This window comes from Paramisgurnus dabryanus, chromosome 10 (assembly GCF_030506205.2).
Source record: "Paramisgurnus dabryanus chromosome 10, PD_genome_1.1, whole genome shotgun sequence".
In the NCBI taxonomy this organism is placed as follows: domain Eukaryota; kingdom Metazoa; phylum Chordata; class Actinopteri; order Cypriniformes; family Cobitidae; genus Paramisgurnus; species Paramisgurnus dabryanus.
Genome location: NC_133346.1, coordinates 1,933,115 through 1,950,645, shown reverse-complemented (window position 1 = coordinate 1,950,645; position 17,531 = coordinate 1,933,115). Strand labels below are relative to the sequence as shown.

General features: G+C 35.7%; 1 protein-coding gene and 1 long non-coding RNA gene across 8 annotated transcripts in view; one reads left to right on the top strand and one right to left on the bottom strand.

The window, feature by feature from the left end:
* LOC135745359 (uncharacterized) overlaps positions 1 to 17,531 on the top strand; it is a 39,335-nt gene that overhangs the window by 3,400 nt on the left and 18,404 nt on the right. For all 3 annotated transcript variants that reach the window (XR_010531185.1, XR_010531184.1, XR_012337761.1), the window contains one exon: positions 11,536 to 11,755. This is a non-coding gene — a long non-coding RNA (uncharacterized lncRNA). The remainder of the gene's footprint in view (positions 1 to 11,535; positions 11,756 to 17,531) is intronic.
* The window catches only part of rph3aa (rabphilin 3A homolog (mouse), a), a 29,559-nt gene continuing 12,140 nt past the window's right edge, over positions 113 to 17,531 (bottom strand). Inside the window, exons 3-17 of one of the 5 annotated variants that reach the window (XM_065263619.2) lie at positions 14,951 to 15,080; positions 14,459 to 14,542; positions 10,977 to 11,145; positions 8,640 to 8,678; positions 8,365 to 8,544; positions 7,942 to 8,103; positions 7,536 to 7,615; positions 7,370 to 7,444; positions 6,226 to 6,335; positions 5,688 to 5,814; positions 5,539 to 5,595; positions 5,132 to 5,283; positions 4,897 to 4,978; positions 4,628 to 4,724; positions 113 to 1,946 (exon numbers count right to left, since the gene is read on the bottom strand). In XM_065263619.2, coding sequence (XP_065119691.1) covers positions 1,813 to 1,946; positions 4,628 to 4,724; positions 4,897 to 4,978; positions 5,132 to 5,283; positions 5,539 to 5,595; positions 5,688 to 5,814; positions 6,226 to 6,335; positions 7,370 to 7,444; positions 7,536 to 7,615; positions 7,942 to 8,103; positions 8,365 to 8,544; positions 8,640 to 8,678; positions 10,977 to 11,145; positions 14,459 to 14,542; positions 14,951 to 15,080 — 1,678 coding nt within the window. In that variant the 3' untranslated portion in view covers positions 113 to 1,812. Of the gene's footprint in view, positions 1,947 to 4,627; positions 4,725 to 4,896; positions 4,979 to 5,131; positions 5,284 to 5,538; positions 5,596 to 5,687; positions 5,815 to 6,225; positions 6,336 to 7,369; positions 7,445 to 7,535; positions 7,616 to 7,941; positions 8,107 to 8,364; positions 8,545 to 8,639; positions 8,679 to 10,976; positions 11,146 to 14,458; positions 14,543 to 14,950; positions 15,081 to 17,531 lie in introns of all 5 variants that reach the window. The other 4 variants (XM_065263614.2, XM_065263622.2, XM_065263627.2 and 1 more) reach the window with 4 other exon arrangements.

Genomic DNA, 17,531 nt, shown 5'->3' with positions numbered 1-17,531 from the left:
TTTGAATCTGTCCTCATTGTTGTTCGTGAATAACATCAAAGAAAATGACCTTGACAGTTAACCCACTAACACCAGAATCAACACAATCCCCCTCCCTTCACGTGACACCTCGTACAGGTAGCAAAGCTCTGAACTTTGTGCCAGATTCCAGTCAGCCTGAGAAAAATCCTGCAGTTCACACAATGTGAAAACAAAGACTTTCTGAGGACACTTTATTTGTGCATTTAACAAGCCTGTAGTCATACCTGGAAACATATTACAGACGGGGCGCGGGAAGTAGGGTGCTGAGGGTGCTGCAGTACCCCTAGATTTCACAGGATTATAAATGAAACACAAATTTGGGTTCATTTATATTTATTTATTTATTTATTGGGAGTGTCTATTTACACTAAGTGCAAATCGCTTTCTTTGGCACTTACTATTTACATAGAACTGCTACACAGTAAAAAGTGAAAAGTCGGATCAACTTAAAAATTACTTCAATTGGTAACACTTAATTTTTTTAGTTTTTCCAACTTACTTCCAAACTAAAGTTAAATTAAAGTGAAATTGTAAGTTGAAAAAAACAAAAAAAAACTTTAAGTGTTACCAATTGAAGTAATATTTTAAGATTATTCAACTTTTCACTTATAAAACGTTTTGAAAAGACATGTAGAAATCAACATCTTCAGTGGTGCATGCAATAGAGCAGATAATTCCTATATCTTGCTTTTGACGCGATGTCCGTGGTTAGAATCTGACTTGCAAAGAATCTGATGCAAAATGTATTTGCCAGTTTAAGATAATTATTTTTAATTCAGAGAGGAAGATTTACAGTGATCGGGACCTCGTGCTGTCATAGCTGGTTATATACACAGCACCCCCAAACTAAAACATCTTCCCGCGCCCCTGATTACATATGCAGCAATAAATTAAAACTTATTCACAGTAACATATAGTTGGAGGACATGAATTTCATGCACATAACAACAAAACCTTTCCATATGCAACTGATGCAATATTAAAAAGAGACAACCTGCCATTTACATGTAAATTCAATTTACCTCTTTTAACCTTTTAAATTCAAAATTTACATTTGTTTCCACCACCTTCCAAATATAAGGTAATATAAGGTAAATATACAGTAAACAAATCAAATGTACTATATGCAGTTAGGTACAATGTTTCAATGCTTAAATTGTACAGCTTAATTTTATTTAAAGAACTAGCAAGATGATTTGCATGAATATACATTTAATCGAGTCCTTGCGTTAGGGATGGGCGATAGTGACCAATATTCATATCTCTGTCATTTTGGCATGAATGGTGATATACGATACATATATCTTAGTATTTTCTACAAAGCGGTATAAATGTTTACATGCAAGTCAAAGCCTCATGTGAGCTGGTTGGACATTTCTGACAGAGCTTCTGTTGCAAAGAAGGAGGATCATATCAGACCATACTGATATAGACACTATTGTCATATATCACCAAAACTCGATATACCGCCCAGCCCTATCTTGAGTACATTTGGTTGTAGGGTTAGATATTTAAGTGACATCTGTATTCGTGAGGTTTTGTTCTTTAAGGCAAAATATCATACACATACTCTTTTTATCCACTAAAGAAGAACATAACAGCTTATAGCTTTATACTCTGGGTTGGACGACTATATAATCAAAATAGCTTATCACAGGGTTTCAGGAAGCAAAAAACAAGAATCTTTTCTTCTGAATGAATGTAAAGAATGATCAACTGTCCAACCAGTAGTAAGATAAGGTTTTTGTCAGATGGTATTGTGCGCTATAGGATTTCTGGAGATATTAGATTTTAGTCATCAGCCTCAATGTTGTTTTGATGTAAGAGAACATGCCAGCGTTCAATCTTCTTGTCTTTGTTCTTTAGACATTCATACCAGTGCTTCAGACACTCGCCTTTAGCTGTGATACCAAGCTGGCATCCACCTGTGTGAACAAAAGACATGAAGTTACAGTTTATATGACCACTATACTGTAGGTGATATTGTGCATTTATGTGGTGCTGGGTAATTGAAAACTAATAATTCCCAACAATTCCAAATGAAAATTGGGATTGAATCAGAATCAAATCAAGAGCTTATGAATCGAAACTGAATTGAAATCTGCGTCAATACCCAACCCAACTACTAATTAAACACTCGGTTGAGCTGATTATTGGCAAATGTTTGGCTATTGTGCTCATCCAGCCTGATCTTACACAAATTTGGTGGAATTCGAACAATGTGAATCGTACATCTGATTATCATAAAAAAAAACGATAACGAAACCCATCCCTAACCATGCCCCTAACCCCAGTGTCATGGGGCAAAAGCAAATCGTACCCATCTGAATAATAATATAATTGATTCCAATAATTTCCAACAATTCCAAATGAATATCGAATTGAATCAGAATCGAATCTAGAGCTTGTGAATCACCAATGAATTGAAATCTGCATCAATACCCTACCCAACCAGTACTTAAACAATCGGGGGAGCTAATTATGAGCAAATGTTTGGCTTTTGTGCTCATCCAGCCTGATCTTACGCAAATTCGTAGGAATTCGTGCAATGTGAATCGTACAGAAAGATCTGATTATCATAAAACAGTGCACAATAACGAAACCCCACCCCTAACCACGCCCCTAACCCCAATGTCACAGGGGCAAAGGCAAATCGTACCTTATGGAATAATATTTGATCCTTATAATTCCCAACAATTCCAAATGAATCAAATCAAGAGCCTGTGAATTGAAACTGAATTGAAATCTGTGACAACTCAACTACAAAATATAGCCGCAAGAAGGGAAAAAGGGAACAGAATGAAGTAAAGTTAAGTTTGGATGAGCACTTTAAGAAATCTAAGGAAACCTTGTCAACCACGTCAACCGTCTCTCTCTTACTGAGTATCTTGGAACGCTGGATCTCTGAGGAAAAAATGTGAGTGGTGTTTGCAGTAACAAAACATGGGTCACAAAATGTGTAGTGTTAATGAGTCAAAAGAGCCCACCCCCAGGTCTCTACGATGTTCTGATGCAGAGAAAAAGCTCTTGCAAAAAGGTTGCTAGGATATTCTCATTGGTTGCTAGGGATTAAATAAGTATTCACCAATGATTAAACTTCAAGCCATGAAGGAATAACCCATAATGACTCAGGATTTAAGATGAAACTTCGCAGTAGTTTTTAGCAAAAATAGCCATTTTCCTAACTAAAAATCACTAGGTGGCGCTTTGAGAACATTGTGCATGCAACCTCAAGTCATGACTGTGTTACATCCAGCTAGTTTCATGACTTTACACTTTAGTGTAGCGAAGAAACAGTTTTATGACCATCGGGCTTGCTTGATGTTAAAGGTTTGTGTTCAACTGTAAGGCCAACTAGTGGTGCAGGCACACCATTTTTTGTGTGGCCTCAGACTCTGCTCATACATCAATGTATCAAATCTGGCAAAAAAAAAATCACATTTTGTTGTTTCGAGTTATAACCATTTATGTCTAAAAAGCACAAAAAATGAATGTAACTTATTGTTTTTTGCAATTTTCGGTCATTTCTGGTGTTCTTCCTGCAGTGGTTTTCAGTCGATCGGAATAACGCTCGTGGAGATATTCACGCTTGTTTTTAAGCGCTATTTTGTTGCGCAGGACTAAGCATAAGGCGAAATCTGGCATGTTTGGTATTGTTGGACTCTGCAACAATTAAGGACTCCAACAAAATAAGTTGCATGAAAATACGTCAACCACAGCCAAAGTTATAGGCATGTAAAACATTTGTCTGACCACTAGGTGGCGCTGTCACAAAACTGTGCATGCACCCTAATTTCCTGACTGGCATCACTATTACACGTAACTTTGGCGTAGATCCAGCCTCAAACCGTTTTTTATGCTTTACGTAAAATTTGTTGACGTGGAATATGGAAACTGATTGGCGAATCGTTATGAATTCCATAACTTTTGTCCTAGATGGTACATTTAGATTTCCATGCAAATCGGACAAAAGCTCTAGGAGGAGTTTGAAAAAGTAGGTTTTACGAATAATTAAAAATGGCGGAAAATTTTTCATGACGGAAAATGACGTCATAGGGTGCAATCAGATCGTCATGAGCCAAGGAATCAGAGTAAAAATAACGAAACCCCCACTTACAACGCCCATAACACCAATGTCACAGGGGTAAAACCAAATCGTACCCAACTGAATAACAATTGATCCAAATAATTCCCAACAATTCTAAATGAATATTGAATTGAATCAAAATAAAATCAAAAGCTTGTGAATCGAAAATGAATTGAAATCTGCATCAATACCCAACCCAACTACTAGTTAAACACTCGGTTGAGCTGATTATTGGCAAATGTTTGGCTATTGTGCTCATCCAACCTGATCTCACGAAAATTCTGTGAAAAACTTATGATTATCTTAAAAAAAGGTAATGAAACTCCACCCCTAACCCCAATGAAACAGAGGCAAAAGCCAATGTGGCCGTACAAATTTATACGAATTAGCCACCTCGTAAAATATGTACGTTTATCACCAATGTTGTAAACACAAATAAAGATAATGCATAAATATCATATCACATAATGTTCATTTAAATGTAGAAAATGTATATTTTGTGTATGCATTATATCTCACCAATGAAATCATTCGATTTTCCCATGTCATAATCCCAGACAGAGATATCCAAAGTCTTTTTCGCCAGTTCGCTGTGCTTGATGTCGTAGCTGAACTCCTGCAATCACCACAAAAACCATTCAACTACATTTTTTAAAACATTGCACACTGAGTATATTAAAAAAAAAATTTTTTGTAGAATCAAAACATTGTTGTGATGTTGCATCAGTGTCGACCCTGGCCTTTATTGCTTTATGTTCTGGCAGAGATCGGTTATAAAGAAAGACTACCTCATTAAACTCCGGGTTAAGAGTTTTCTTCTTGGTCTGAGTCTTACACTTTGCTTTTTTTCCCATGTCAGGCTTCAGACAGCTGCAAAACACACAACACAAGAACACAAAGTACACTTTTCATCTTTAAATACATATAATGAAAGAGTTGATGAGATAGGAACTATTCAGATAACATCCCACCAGTCGGGCAGAAAAACACAATAGGAAACATTTTGATTTTATTGAGACTCACATCTTCACGAACGGGTCAGAATAGCCATTAGAGTCCATTGCTGCCAGATGAGCACATCGAACCACACCTACGATAAGACGACTTTGTTGACTATTGTAGGTGAGAGAAATCAGGACTCGGCCCCTCTCCTCTGCTTCTTCATCATCCTTTAACTAAAATAACCACACAATATACTATAGGTAACTCATCTGATGAATCATTTAGCTGAACATTTGTTATTAACATATAGGTTTATAGATGCATTTCAACTGAGAGAAGCCAAGGTAAATGAGCCTATGGGATAGGATTTGTGAATGCACAACATGGTGAATGTAGTATGTCCGGATTTTATTCATACTATATAGAAGATATTTCTTAAAGCTAGTTAAGTATTTACTTATTCAAAGTATGCAATTTTTAATTCTTACCTCCTCCTCATAAAGCGCCATACCACGAGATGCCCCGCCGGCAGCTGAACGTCTCACCTGCATATCAGAAGTCGGGTGCAATTCAGGGCAAAGCAACCAATGGCAAACTCTTTACAGTACATTTCCCCAAGTGTTAACTGTTTCCTTACCGGCACCGCTCTCTCGAGACACACATTGAAGATCTTCTTTTGGTTCAGCTTCAGTTTTTTCAAGACCACCCGCGTCTCGCCGATAAACTCGTTGTGGCCAAACTTGTCTTCATCACTGACAGAAAGCCTGCCAGGGAACAATGAATACTGACCCTTTTCACTCCGAGAAATGTCACGGCTTTAATTAAAGCCATTGCAAACTAAATAAATCAATGAGGAATTTACAGTCTAAGCATGAAATATTTAAGACGAACTCATTCCTCATAGAAATGACCCCATTGTGCACGATCAGCCATAAGAATTGTAAACATTTGTGATCCTGTCTATCACATCCGGGCTAAAACTCATAATCTAATGATGAGATCTGAAGCATTGAAGTTTAATTGATTTCACTTTAATTTCAGTCTTTCACATATCAAGATTATATTTTCACAGAATGCAAATCACAAAATAATAACTTAAGATGGGTTTTCACAGGCGGGGCCACATTTAAAATCCAAAATGTTTATTGTATGAAATGTGATAAAGTTTATACTACCTGAGTGTTTTTTTCTGCATGTCTTCATTCGTGATGCCATGATAAATAAGAATCTCATTCCACACAGGATTCAAGGTGTTACGAAGCGTCTTTGTTCTTAGCTTGTTTGACTAAAAGATGCAAAGAAATGCATTTCTTTACTTGTAAATTAGTGCTGGGCAAAGATTAATTGCAATTAATCGCATACAAAATAAAATTGATTTGTAACATAATATACAAGTGTGTTCTGTGTGTAATTATAATGTATATATAAATACACACACATTCATGTAAGTATTTAAGAAACATTTACATGTGTATATATATTTATTTATATTTTTATATATTCTATATATATATATATATATATAAATGTATAAATGTATATAAATAAAAAATTCTGAAATGTATACATGTATGTCTATGTGTTTAAATATTCATAATAATTACACACAGCACACACATATTATGCAAAAATTTACTTTTAATTTGTATGCGATTAATCGCGATTAATCTTTGCCCAGCACTATTGTAAATATAATTTAGACTCTGCTCCAAGATGAAATGGACTACTTGCACAACTACTTTTGTGTTATACTTATTACTTATGTGAATTTACCCTTGGACATACCTGTCAATGATATATAGTGATTCAAATCCATGTTATTTTTAGGCCTGTCAAAAGATTAATCGTGATTAATCGCATACAAAATGAAAGTTTGTGTTTGCATTATAAAATTGTTTGTGTATTGTTTGTAATTATTATGTATATAAATACACACACATACATGTATAAATTTTGAATACATGTATAAAAAATGTTATTTATGTACCTTTTATAATTCATATATTATTTAAAAAAAAATATATATACACACACACACACACACACACACATGAAATTGTTTATAAATACATACATGCATGCGTGTGTATTTATATATACAAAATAATTACACACAGTGCACACACACGCATATATTATACAAAAACAAACTTTTATTTTGTATGCGATTAATCACGATTAATCTTTTGACAGCCCTAGTTATTTTATAAACGCATTTAACCGGAAACTAGCGCATCATATTATATATCAAGTATGTCTCAAGGCTCAATGCAAGTAGTCCATTATCCAATAACATCCAGCATTATATTACCACAGTACCTTGCTGGCTCCTGGAAGTAAGTGCAGTTTAACATAAGGATCAGCCAGACCGTTAGAGTCCATGGGTTTGAGACCCTTTCCAACAAAGACAAAATCATTTAATGGTTAGGAATTGTATGCATGTGACCAGGATACATTTTACTGGAAAAAATACTCTTGGCAATACCTTTCCTTTGATTATGTTGCAATGCAATTCGTTTTTCTCCTCCTCGTACACCAGACTGAACTCTAACATGCCAAGAGTGGCTGTAAAGTGAACAACATTGCATCAGAATCCTCATAAAATCATTTACGACCAAACATTTGAGGAGCTGACTCCAAAAACAGATGAAACAGCACAAAGAATAGCCGTATAGCTCATTGCGTTAGTAGAGCAAAGACCATGGGTTTATTGATAAAAAAAAGTATACCTCGTAAGTCGGATAAAAGCGTAAATGTAAATGAATATAAAGAAAGCGTCTGCTGAATTCTTACATTCTGTGATGCAAAGGACGTACAGTAAACAATTTCGTTCACTGTGGTTCCCATAGGGTACCAACATGTCCATGTGTCAGTGCAGATCAGCATCTTACTGGCATCGTCAGAGTCGTAGCTGTTGGCGTCCTCTTCATCCTCTGCAGTGGGGGTTGGTGGCTGGCGCGAAGCAAGGACGCTGCTGGCAGCGGGCAAACGTGCGTCGGTCTGCATGGCAGGTGGTGCCCTGGCCTCCAGTCGACTCGCAGGATCTGGATTTCCTACTGAGTTAAACACTTGCTTGAATTAAATATAGGCAAAATCTGTGGCATTGCGACACACGATAGAAGAAGGAAGCTAAGCATCCAGATCCTAGAGCTTTAACAAATTGTCGATGACGTTATTCCCCGTGGAGCAATTTGAGGTTCAGCACCTTGATCAAGGGCACAAGACCACCACAACATACTGAAGGATGCATGCAATTGAATGATATCCCCAATGCTAATTCGTTATTTACACACCGTAAAAGCACATCATAATACCTTTTTGGTTAAGAGTGGTTGATGCCGGTGATCTTGAAGTCAGAATCTGTACTTCTCTCTTCACCACAGGTGCATAAGTTTGTCCTTCCACAGCGACTCCGCTCAGAGACTCCTGGTTCGCTCCGTTGTCTTCTCGGTCTCTTTGGGTTATGACAGAACTCTCCTCTCGTATGGTTTTTGCTGAGCATGAATAAAAGGAGAAAATGATACTGCAATCGTAAGCCTCATTTCCTCCGAGTGATATTAAGTGTTATTGAATACTGCAGGACACTGACCAGATATCTGCGCCTCTATCCCGCTAATCTGCATGTTTTCTGAAATGCAAAGACGTTCCAGAATATAAATACATCAGATGCTTTGAAGTGGAACATTGCAATAAATAATCCGTGCCCATACATTAAAAACTGCATAGGATTTAGAATTTGTAACTAGGAATGGTTTTGAATGCACAGCGATACCAAAGTCATGTTGGGTTATTTTCAAACCAGTGTTGAGTCAAAAAGGGACAAACCATGCCACTGGGTTAAATTAACCCAGAGAATATTTATAATTGACCCAACTGTGGGTAAAAAAGAACTCAGCATAGGTAAATTTACAACCTCATGGGTTTGCTTCAATCCATTTTTGACCCAGCGCTGAAAATAACCAGTGTAGGATAGGACTTCTGAATCAAATAGCTTGCTGTTTACAGAATAAAGCCCTAAAACTAGTTTTTCCCATTGCCAACCAACTAAGTTGCTAACAGGTTAGCAACAATGCTTTTGGGAAACGCACCTCTGGATTGTTTCCACTCATGGTTGGGTTAACAACAACAACACAGCAAAGGTTTATTTATAACCCAATATAATGTGTTCTGTCCAATATTTACCCAGCATTGGTTTAAAAATTACCCAGCAGAATTAAGAGATGACATTGCATTCCTGTAAATGGCATTTGGTTATCATCTTGGAAAAATAAAACATTAATTCTGCTTTTATCTTTAATGCATCAATGCCTTAACTTTGGTTAGTTTGATAATGAATAAAAATCGCAGATGTGTTGCCTTCGAATTCATTCATTACACTGGTAATTAAAGGTTAAAGGGTTGCTTCACCCAAGAATGAAAATTTTGTCATTAATATCTCACTCTGATGTCATTTCACACCTGCAAGATCATCTTAAGTTCGTCTTCAGAACACAAAGATATTTTTGATGAAATCCGAGAGCCCCCGTAGACAGCAACACAACTTTCAAGCCCCAGAAAGGCAGTGAAGACATTATTAAAATAATCCATGTGACTACAGAGGTTCAATTTTCATTTCATGAAGCGACAAGAATACTTTTTGTACTTATAAAGTAAGTCTCACATGCATATTCCTGGTAGCAGCGCATGCATGCATGCATTAAACACCAGTGTCAGGCATCAGCCATAGATATACATGAATGCATAGATGCCTCATTCGACTGCTTCATAGATGCAAGCTGTTAATTGAGATTGAACTGCTGTAGTCACATGAACTATTATAACTATTTCTGGGTCTTGAAAATTCTCAGGTTTCATCTTGGAAGATTGTATGGGTTTGGAATTAATGACAACATTTTTATTCTTGGGTGAACTAATGCTTTAAAGTCACCATGAAATAGAAGTAGCGATTGTCTTATTTTCCCCGTGGTGACGTAAATCTGAGTAAAACGGCTTCTAAAATGAAGAAAATGTAGGGCTGGACATCGAGAATTGATTGGATCGTTTGAAGTTGGGTCATCGTGTTGCTAATTGCTAATCGCTGTGATCTTTTCCCAGACCCAAGACATTTTTTAAATAATCCATGTGAATACAGTGCTTCAATTTTCATTTCATGAAGTGACAAGAATACTTTTTGTACTTATAAAGTAAGTCTAACATGCATATTCCCGGCACCAGCACATATTTGCGTTAAACACCAGTGTCATGTGTCAGCCATAGATATATATGAATGCACAGATGCCTCATTTGACTGCTCTATAGATGCAAACTGTTAATGGCGATTGAACTGCTGTAGTCACATGAACTATTATAACAATGCCTTTACTGCTTTCTGGGTCTTGAAAGTTGTGTTGCTCAGAAAGTTCTCGGGTTTTATGGGATTTAATGGAATTAATGACAACATTTTCATTCTGGCGGAAGTAATGCTTTAAAGTCGCCATGAAACGGAAGTTGCGATTGTTTTATTTTCCCCATGGTGACGTGTGTTTGAGCGAAACGGCCTCTTAAATGATAAAAGAATTCATCCATCGAGAATTAATAGGATCGCTTAAGTTGGGTCATATTGCTAATTGCTAATCGCTCAATCTTTTCCCAGACTCCGCCGGAAGTAAAGAGAGATCGTTTTGAGGAGGGGAGGAGATTTGCATTTTTGATTAAAAATTATGAGGGCACATGAATTAAAACAAAAGGAATGAAGCTCACAGATAAGTCATATATAAAAAAAAACACAATATTCTAAAAAAATGAAATTAATGAAATTTAATGAATATAAATTTTATTTCGACATACAGTGCATTGTTAAAGTAGAATACAGTAGCAGGTGATCCAGGCGTAGTCTACAATATGGTATCAATGCTAATGCTAAGAATGCTATGCTAGTCATGTTTACCTCCATTTCGTGGATGTGATGTCATAGATGACTCCTGATTGGTTGATGGATTTGTAGAAGCTGGCATGTTGGCTGTACTGAGCTCTTTCAGATTGGAGATTGGTAGTGGAGCGGGTAAAACCTGCTGTGGTAAACCCTTGAAAAACCAGGCACCAGACCGCTTCATCATCTTAAAAAAAATATAATCATTATTATTCACTTTACGTTAGTACGTTGATTTATTTTAATTCACCGCAAAGATTTGTGCTTAGTTTGCAAACTCTTGATCTCCTGTTTGTTTGAGTGAAACATAAGAATCTGCGAAACTAAATGTAATTTTAAGATTCAGTTTATTTTATTCTGTCTTGCTACCCCACTTTCCAAGATCCAAGTAATGCGATCCACAGTTTCACTACAGAGAAAGAAAAACCTACTTTCGAACTCAATTGAATTTCGAGAAAATGTACGCAACAACATTAGCCAGGGTTCAGGGACATGGAAAACAGGATGGATGGTGTACTGTAGTCGGGTAATCGCTAAAATGATGCTGGATTACATAAGTTTATGTTTTCTTTTACAGCATCTCAGAATCTCATCTCAGCCAATTACCACCTAAATAAAGATCAGCTGGGGCTTGAAAGGCTAGAATCTAAAACTACAGGAACTCAATCCTGACCTGTTATTACAAAATAAAATCAATGGATTCACCGGAAATGGGATTCAGGCTTCACGATCACGTCGCATTATAGAGAGTCACATCTTCTGCTGCTACTGACCTCATCTGACAACATCGACTGACCGTGAGTCATATCATCAAACGCTTGAGTCATCTTATCACAGTCAAAGTGTATTAAAAAGTGAAAGGTGCTGAACTATCCATCTATTTTTATCTCAGGGTTAATCAGAAATTAGGCCTTAGCACATTTCCAAGTCTATAGAGTATTTGGGGAATCTCACTTGCATTGTAAAATTATTTTGGTGCACATTAAGCAAATTTCATTTCAAAGAAAATTACGTATAAAGCTTTATTATAATGGCAAGGCTACAATCTTAGGCCGCATTTACACTGCATGTTTGAAGCGACCCAATTCCAATTTTTTTCTCATGTGGCACAGATCGGATATGGCCCACCACGAATGTGTAAGCAAGAAAAATGGGTATAGATTTTGATCGATTTCAGGCCCAAATTGGGTATAAATCAGATATATGCATATGCGTCTGCATTATTGAAAAAGCGACGTCGGCAAATGACCCCTTACGAAAATTAACCATGGTTTTATTGTGGTAAAAGTGTGTAGTAACCATGGTTTTTTGGTGTATTGATTACTATCAGCAAAACTATGGTTTAACTACAGTAACCATGGTTTAACTATGGTTTTTGTAAACCATGGTTGTCTAAACCATGGATATTTTGTGGTTACCCTGGTTTTACTACAGTAACCATGGTAAAACATGGTTAATTTTCATAAGGGATGTCAACTCAGGTGGACATGACCTACGATCACATGACTCTTTTGTTTATTTAATTAGTAGAGTAATGCTGAAGTTTCATGTCTTGTTACAGAAATAAAGAGGTACAACATTGTACTTAAAATTGTGTAATCATTTAGTCTGTGTCCATTGCATATCGCAACATTTTACTTCCTGGTTCCGGGTCAGCATGTCTGTCTTGAATTGTTTTGCCAAGTGTCAATGCAGAAAACTCAGTGTCACTTTGAAAGACGATGTAAAGATTGTCAAAATTATTTGGATATAGTCAATAAATCAGTGATCTGCAGTGTAAATCCAGCCTTAAAGACTTCCCTTTTTGTAGGTGGGTGGTGCTGGGGAGCACTGGTATTAAAATGGTATTATATCAAACTTTTTCTCTTATATAATTTTCTTGTCTATTGGGGCCATTTACATGTCAGATGAAAAGGCATAGTTTAATATGACGCCTGTTATTTAACACATTAATACTGAATATCCAACCCATACAGCAAAAAATATGTTTAAATATATTTTTAAAAAATGGACAAAAAATATATTTGCTGAAAAATATTTTGGAATATGCTTACAAAAAATATTTTTCATAGATATTTTTGGCCCTTTTTTGTGTATTTTGAAATATATTTTAAAAATAAATAAATAAATTTGAAAGTACTCAAAATATATTTAGCCCTCCATATATTTCCTTGGATTGAGAAATATTTATGTCACATTGGAAGAAAAACTTTTAATAAAATTAACTTCAACTCAGATTTACAAGTCATTTCAACTTACTATTATTTATCTTGACTAGAGATGAGTTGGTATGCCTCAAGATTATATCGAAAATGAAATCATCAAATTAATTTTATTTTTCAATTTGGCCGGAATGATGCTTTATCATGTTGAAAATGAAATAATTTAATTTAATGTATTAATTTTTATTTTAGCATTTAATTTTCAAATTTGGGACATATTTTGCGATTTATTTTTTTATTTTATCATTTAATTAATTAATTTAAAAAAGACCAAAAATACCTTCCATATGTTATACAGGTGAGTTTTTATAACTTATAAGATATAGTTGAAAAAAGTCAACTTCATTTTATAAGTTGTAACAACTAATCTCTTGTCAAGATAAAATAATAGTAAGTTGACATGACTTGTAAATCTCAGTTGATTTAACAAAAAAGTATTTTTACAGTGTATGAAATGTAAAATTAGAAATGTATTTACTTGACCTTAAACTATATGTTGAAATATTGATATATGAAGGTTAAAACTAAATATATTTCCAAATTCAAAAATATATTTAATTGAGCATTACTTTTTTTTACAAAATGTATTTAGCATATATTTAAAATATATTTTTGGCCTGCAAAATATATATTTTTTGCCTTATGGGAATAGTCAAAAGTAAATGTATAAACCATTTTAATAGATTATAATCTATTTATAAGGACCGTAAAATAATATTATAAATTCTATTTGATCATTTTCTCTGGTTTCTTTTCTTCATTTTTCATGTAAAGATGCTTTGAACAATGCAACATTATAAAAAACGACTTGAAAGCACACAGCAAAAAATGATTTTCATTTCATTTTTTTGTCTTGTTTGCAGTAAAAACATCTGATGCTTTTTCTTGATGAGCAAAACGACCCAAGAGGGGTAAGCAAAAAACCTTGAAAATTTTTCTTATACACTAAATTCAAGAAAAATACAAGAAAAATGTCCTTACCCCATTGGCAGATTTTTTTGCTTGTTTTATGCACAAAATCACTTAAATTTTGTCTAAAAACTAAACTTATTTTCTTGGGTCATTTTGCTCATCAAGAAAAAGCATCTTCCTTTTAGAAATTTTAGATATTTTTACTGAAAACAAGATACAAAAATACTAAGAATTTTTTCTTGAAATCATTTTTTGCAGTGCAGTGATAAGATAAAAAGTATAAATATAAAAGCAAACATGTGGTTGATTAAACAACAAAATATTTGGGCAGAGCAGCATTCAGACCTGCTGATGTCCGCGTCTCACCTCTCTGTGTTCGCAACAGATCTTGCACAACCACGTTGGACCGCAACGCCCGACGCTTTGTACGCCACATTTAGTGCACATGTTCTGTGAGGATGAAACACACAAACAAACCTCAGGAGGCAGCGCAGGTGTATTTGCACCGAGAAGGCATTAACCTCCCGTGAACCTCCATCACTGCTGAAAAACAGCTCGCACACAAAATTTCCCCTCGGGGATCAATACATTATCTATTGATCTATCAGTCTGCATCACAAAACACAAGCCATAGAGCTACTCTACGGGTGTATGCACTTCGACCGCGTCGTTATTGTCGACTGATAGGCATCCGTCTTACGTGCACATGGCTCAGTAATGGGCAGGACATAATAAAGCTAAGTGCATGCTCCTTATTCATTTCTACTTGGTTATTTTCAGACAGTCACTCTAGTGCTCCACACACATTAGATAATTGCAGAAGATTGAAGTTTCCAGGGTGGATGAACGCACGTATACCTTTTTGCAGTCGGCGCACACGACAGCGCTGACGCCCGACAGGCCAAACTGCTGGCCGCAGAGCAAACAAGCGGTGTAACCGTCGCCGCAGGCCGTCCGTTTCATGCTGTCCAGGCGATTTACCAGACGCCTGGGGGACAGAACGAGACAAAGTTTAACATGCGCAGCTAAATCCTGCTTGAAATGTATTGATGTAAAGAACTGTGATGTTTAAGCGTTTTACAAAGTGCTGATTTCAGGGGAGAGATGCATGGTGTAAGAAAAAAGCGGATCTTGTCAAGCTAGCACTATTCATTTCCTTCAGCTGAATCATCCTCATCGCTTAGACAGATGTGCTTGAATCGAATTACTCGGTGGTACATTCAGCAATGAAAGAAACTGTGAAGCAATGTTCCTGTCTGTCTTACGGTGGACTCAGGTGTTAAGGAGGATTGCTTTTGCCACTGATCTGAGTCCAGTTTTGTGTGCTATAATAGACTGATCTCAAACCCAGGGGGAAAATTGTAATTGCATTGCAAAATACGCCAGTTAGTCAATTGATAACAGAGAACAGAGTTGCACCTAGGGTTGCAAAGGGTGAAAAGTTTCCGGTAAATTTCCATGGGAATTTTGGAAATGTTCCAAATTGGAAACTTAACGGGAATTTCTAAGTCAGTGTATTTGTCTTTACAATTTTATAATGTCGTTGCACACAAGGAAGTTTGAAACTTTTCTGTTTTTAAATTCATTTTGAATCAGTGGCAGCTTGTGACTGATCATCCGAGGGACGCAAATTCAAAATAAGTGTTCGGAGTGTCATGTGTGTTGCTTGCGTTTTCAAAATATGTGTTATGTAAACCATGTGCATCATGTGTTTTGTTGAAATAAGTGCCTGCACTGCAAAAAATTATTTTTTTTGCAAATTTTTGTCTTGTTTTCAGTAAAAATATCTATTTTTTTTTTAAATCAAGATGTATTTTCTTGATGAGCAAAATGACTTAAAAAAGTCAAAAAAAAGTTTTTTAGACAAAAAAATATAAACTTTAAGTAAATTAGTGCTTAAAACAAGCAAAAAAATCTGCCAATAGAATAAGAAATATTTTCTTGAAATAAGTTTACTTTTTTCAAAAACACATAATTCAAGAAAATCTTTCTTATTCCACTGGCAGATTTTTAAAACTAAAAACTAGACTTCTTTTCCTAGGTAATTTTGCTCATCAAGAAAATGCATCCAAATTTAAGACTTTTTAGATATTTTTACTGAAAACAAGACAAAAATACTAAGTAAGAAAGTCATTTTTTTGCAGTGCGCTGTGTGCATGCACTGCAAAAAAAAGATTTTTAAGAATAAAAATTCTTAGCATTTTTGTCTTGTTTTCAGTAAAAAAAAATATCTAAAAATTCTTATATTAAGATGAGAAATATCACATTTAAGTGATTTTGTGCATAAAACAAGCAAAAAAATCTTGAACATTTTTCTTAAACACTAAATTCAAGAAAAATGTGCTTACCCCATTGGCAGATTTTTTGCTTGTTTTATGCACAAAATCACTTAAATTAGATTTTTTGTCTAAAAACTAGACTTATTTTCTTAGGTCATTTTGCTCATCAAGAAAAAGCATCTTAATTTAAGAATTTTTAGATATTTTTACTGAAAACAAGACAAAAATACTAAGAAATTTTTCTTGAAAAATCATTTTTTGCAGTGTGGTAGAAATTCAATTTAAATTGCATTAAATCTTGTTGTAAACAAGTTTTTTAACTACATTTAAGTTCCCTGATATATGCAACTCTGCAATTTTTCAAATTCCGAGTTGGCTCCCATATATTCCTGTTAATTCCCATGGAAAGTGTTCAGCCTTACAAATTGGTGTGTTGTGGTGTGTTGCCAAACTATTGTTTCAACCATTAGGGTTATCTCTGCTAAAACTGTACAGGAGCTGGAGATGGTCCCCGAATGCTCTCGATTTAATTTTAAGTAGTACACCTAAAACATTTTTCCACCGGGGTTAAGGGCATTTCACACGGTACGCGGCAACCGCAAGTGTTTAGTTATTTTTCAATAGGAGACTGCGGAAAGCGGCAAAACGGTGGCAGTTACAGAGGTGAAGCAGAGTTGGTCAACATGCCTTGCTCGTGCACCCAAAATCCTGTCCCTTCTCCGGACATGGCACTTCATGGCAGGCGGCGTTGAAGATAAACATATTTGCACTAAATGCTGCACAAAACGCTTCCAACACAAGAGAAAAGCTAAAACCGTGCGGCGATTTGGCCGCTTGCCGCGTACCGTGTGAAACGGCCTTTTGGCACCGAATGCTCACCCACACCAAACTGTGGTCTGTAGTGGAAGCTCCGCCTACTGAGGTCACGGGTTCAAGACCAGCAAGATTTTAGGGTTGCAAAAAATTGAATTCTGTCATCATTTTGTACTAAACCTGTATGATTTTTTTTGACCTGATGAACACAAAAGAAGATATTTAAGCACACAGCTTATTGTAACCATTGACTTCCAATGAATTCAATGGGTACCGTCAACTGTGTGCTTACCATCCTTTATCAAAATATTTTCTTCATCATTTATCACATTACTTCCATAATAGTT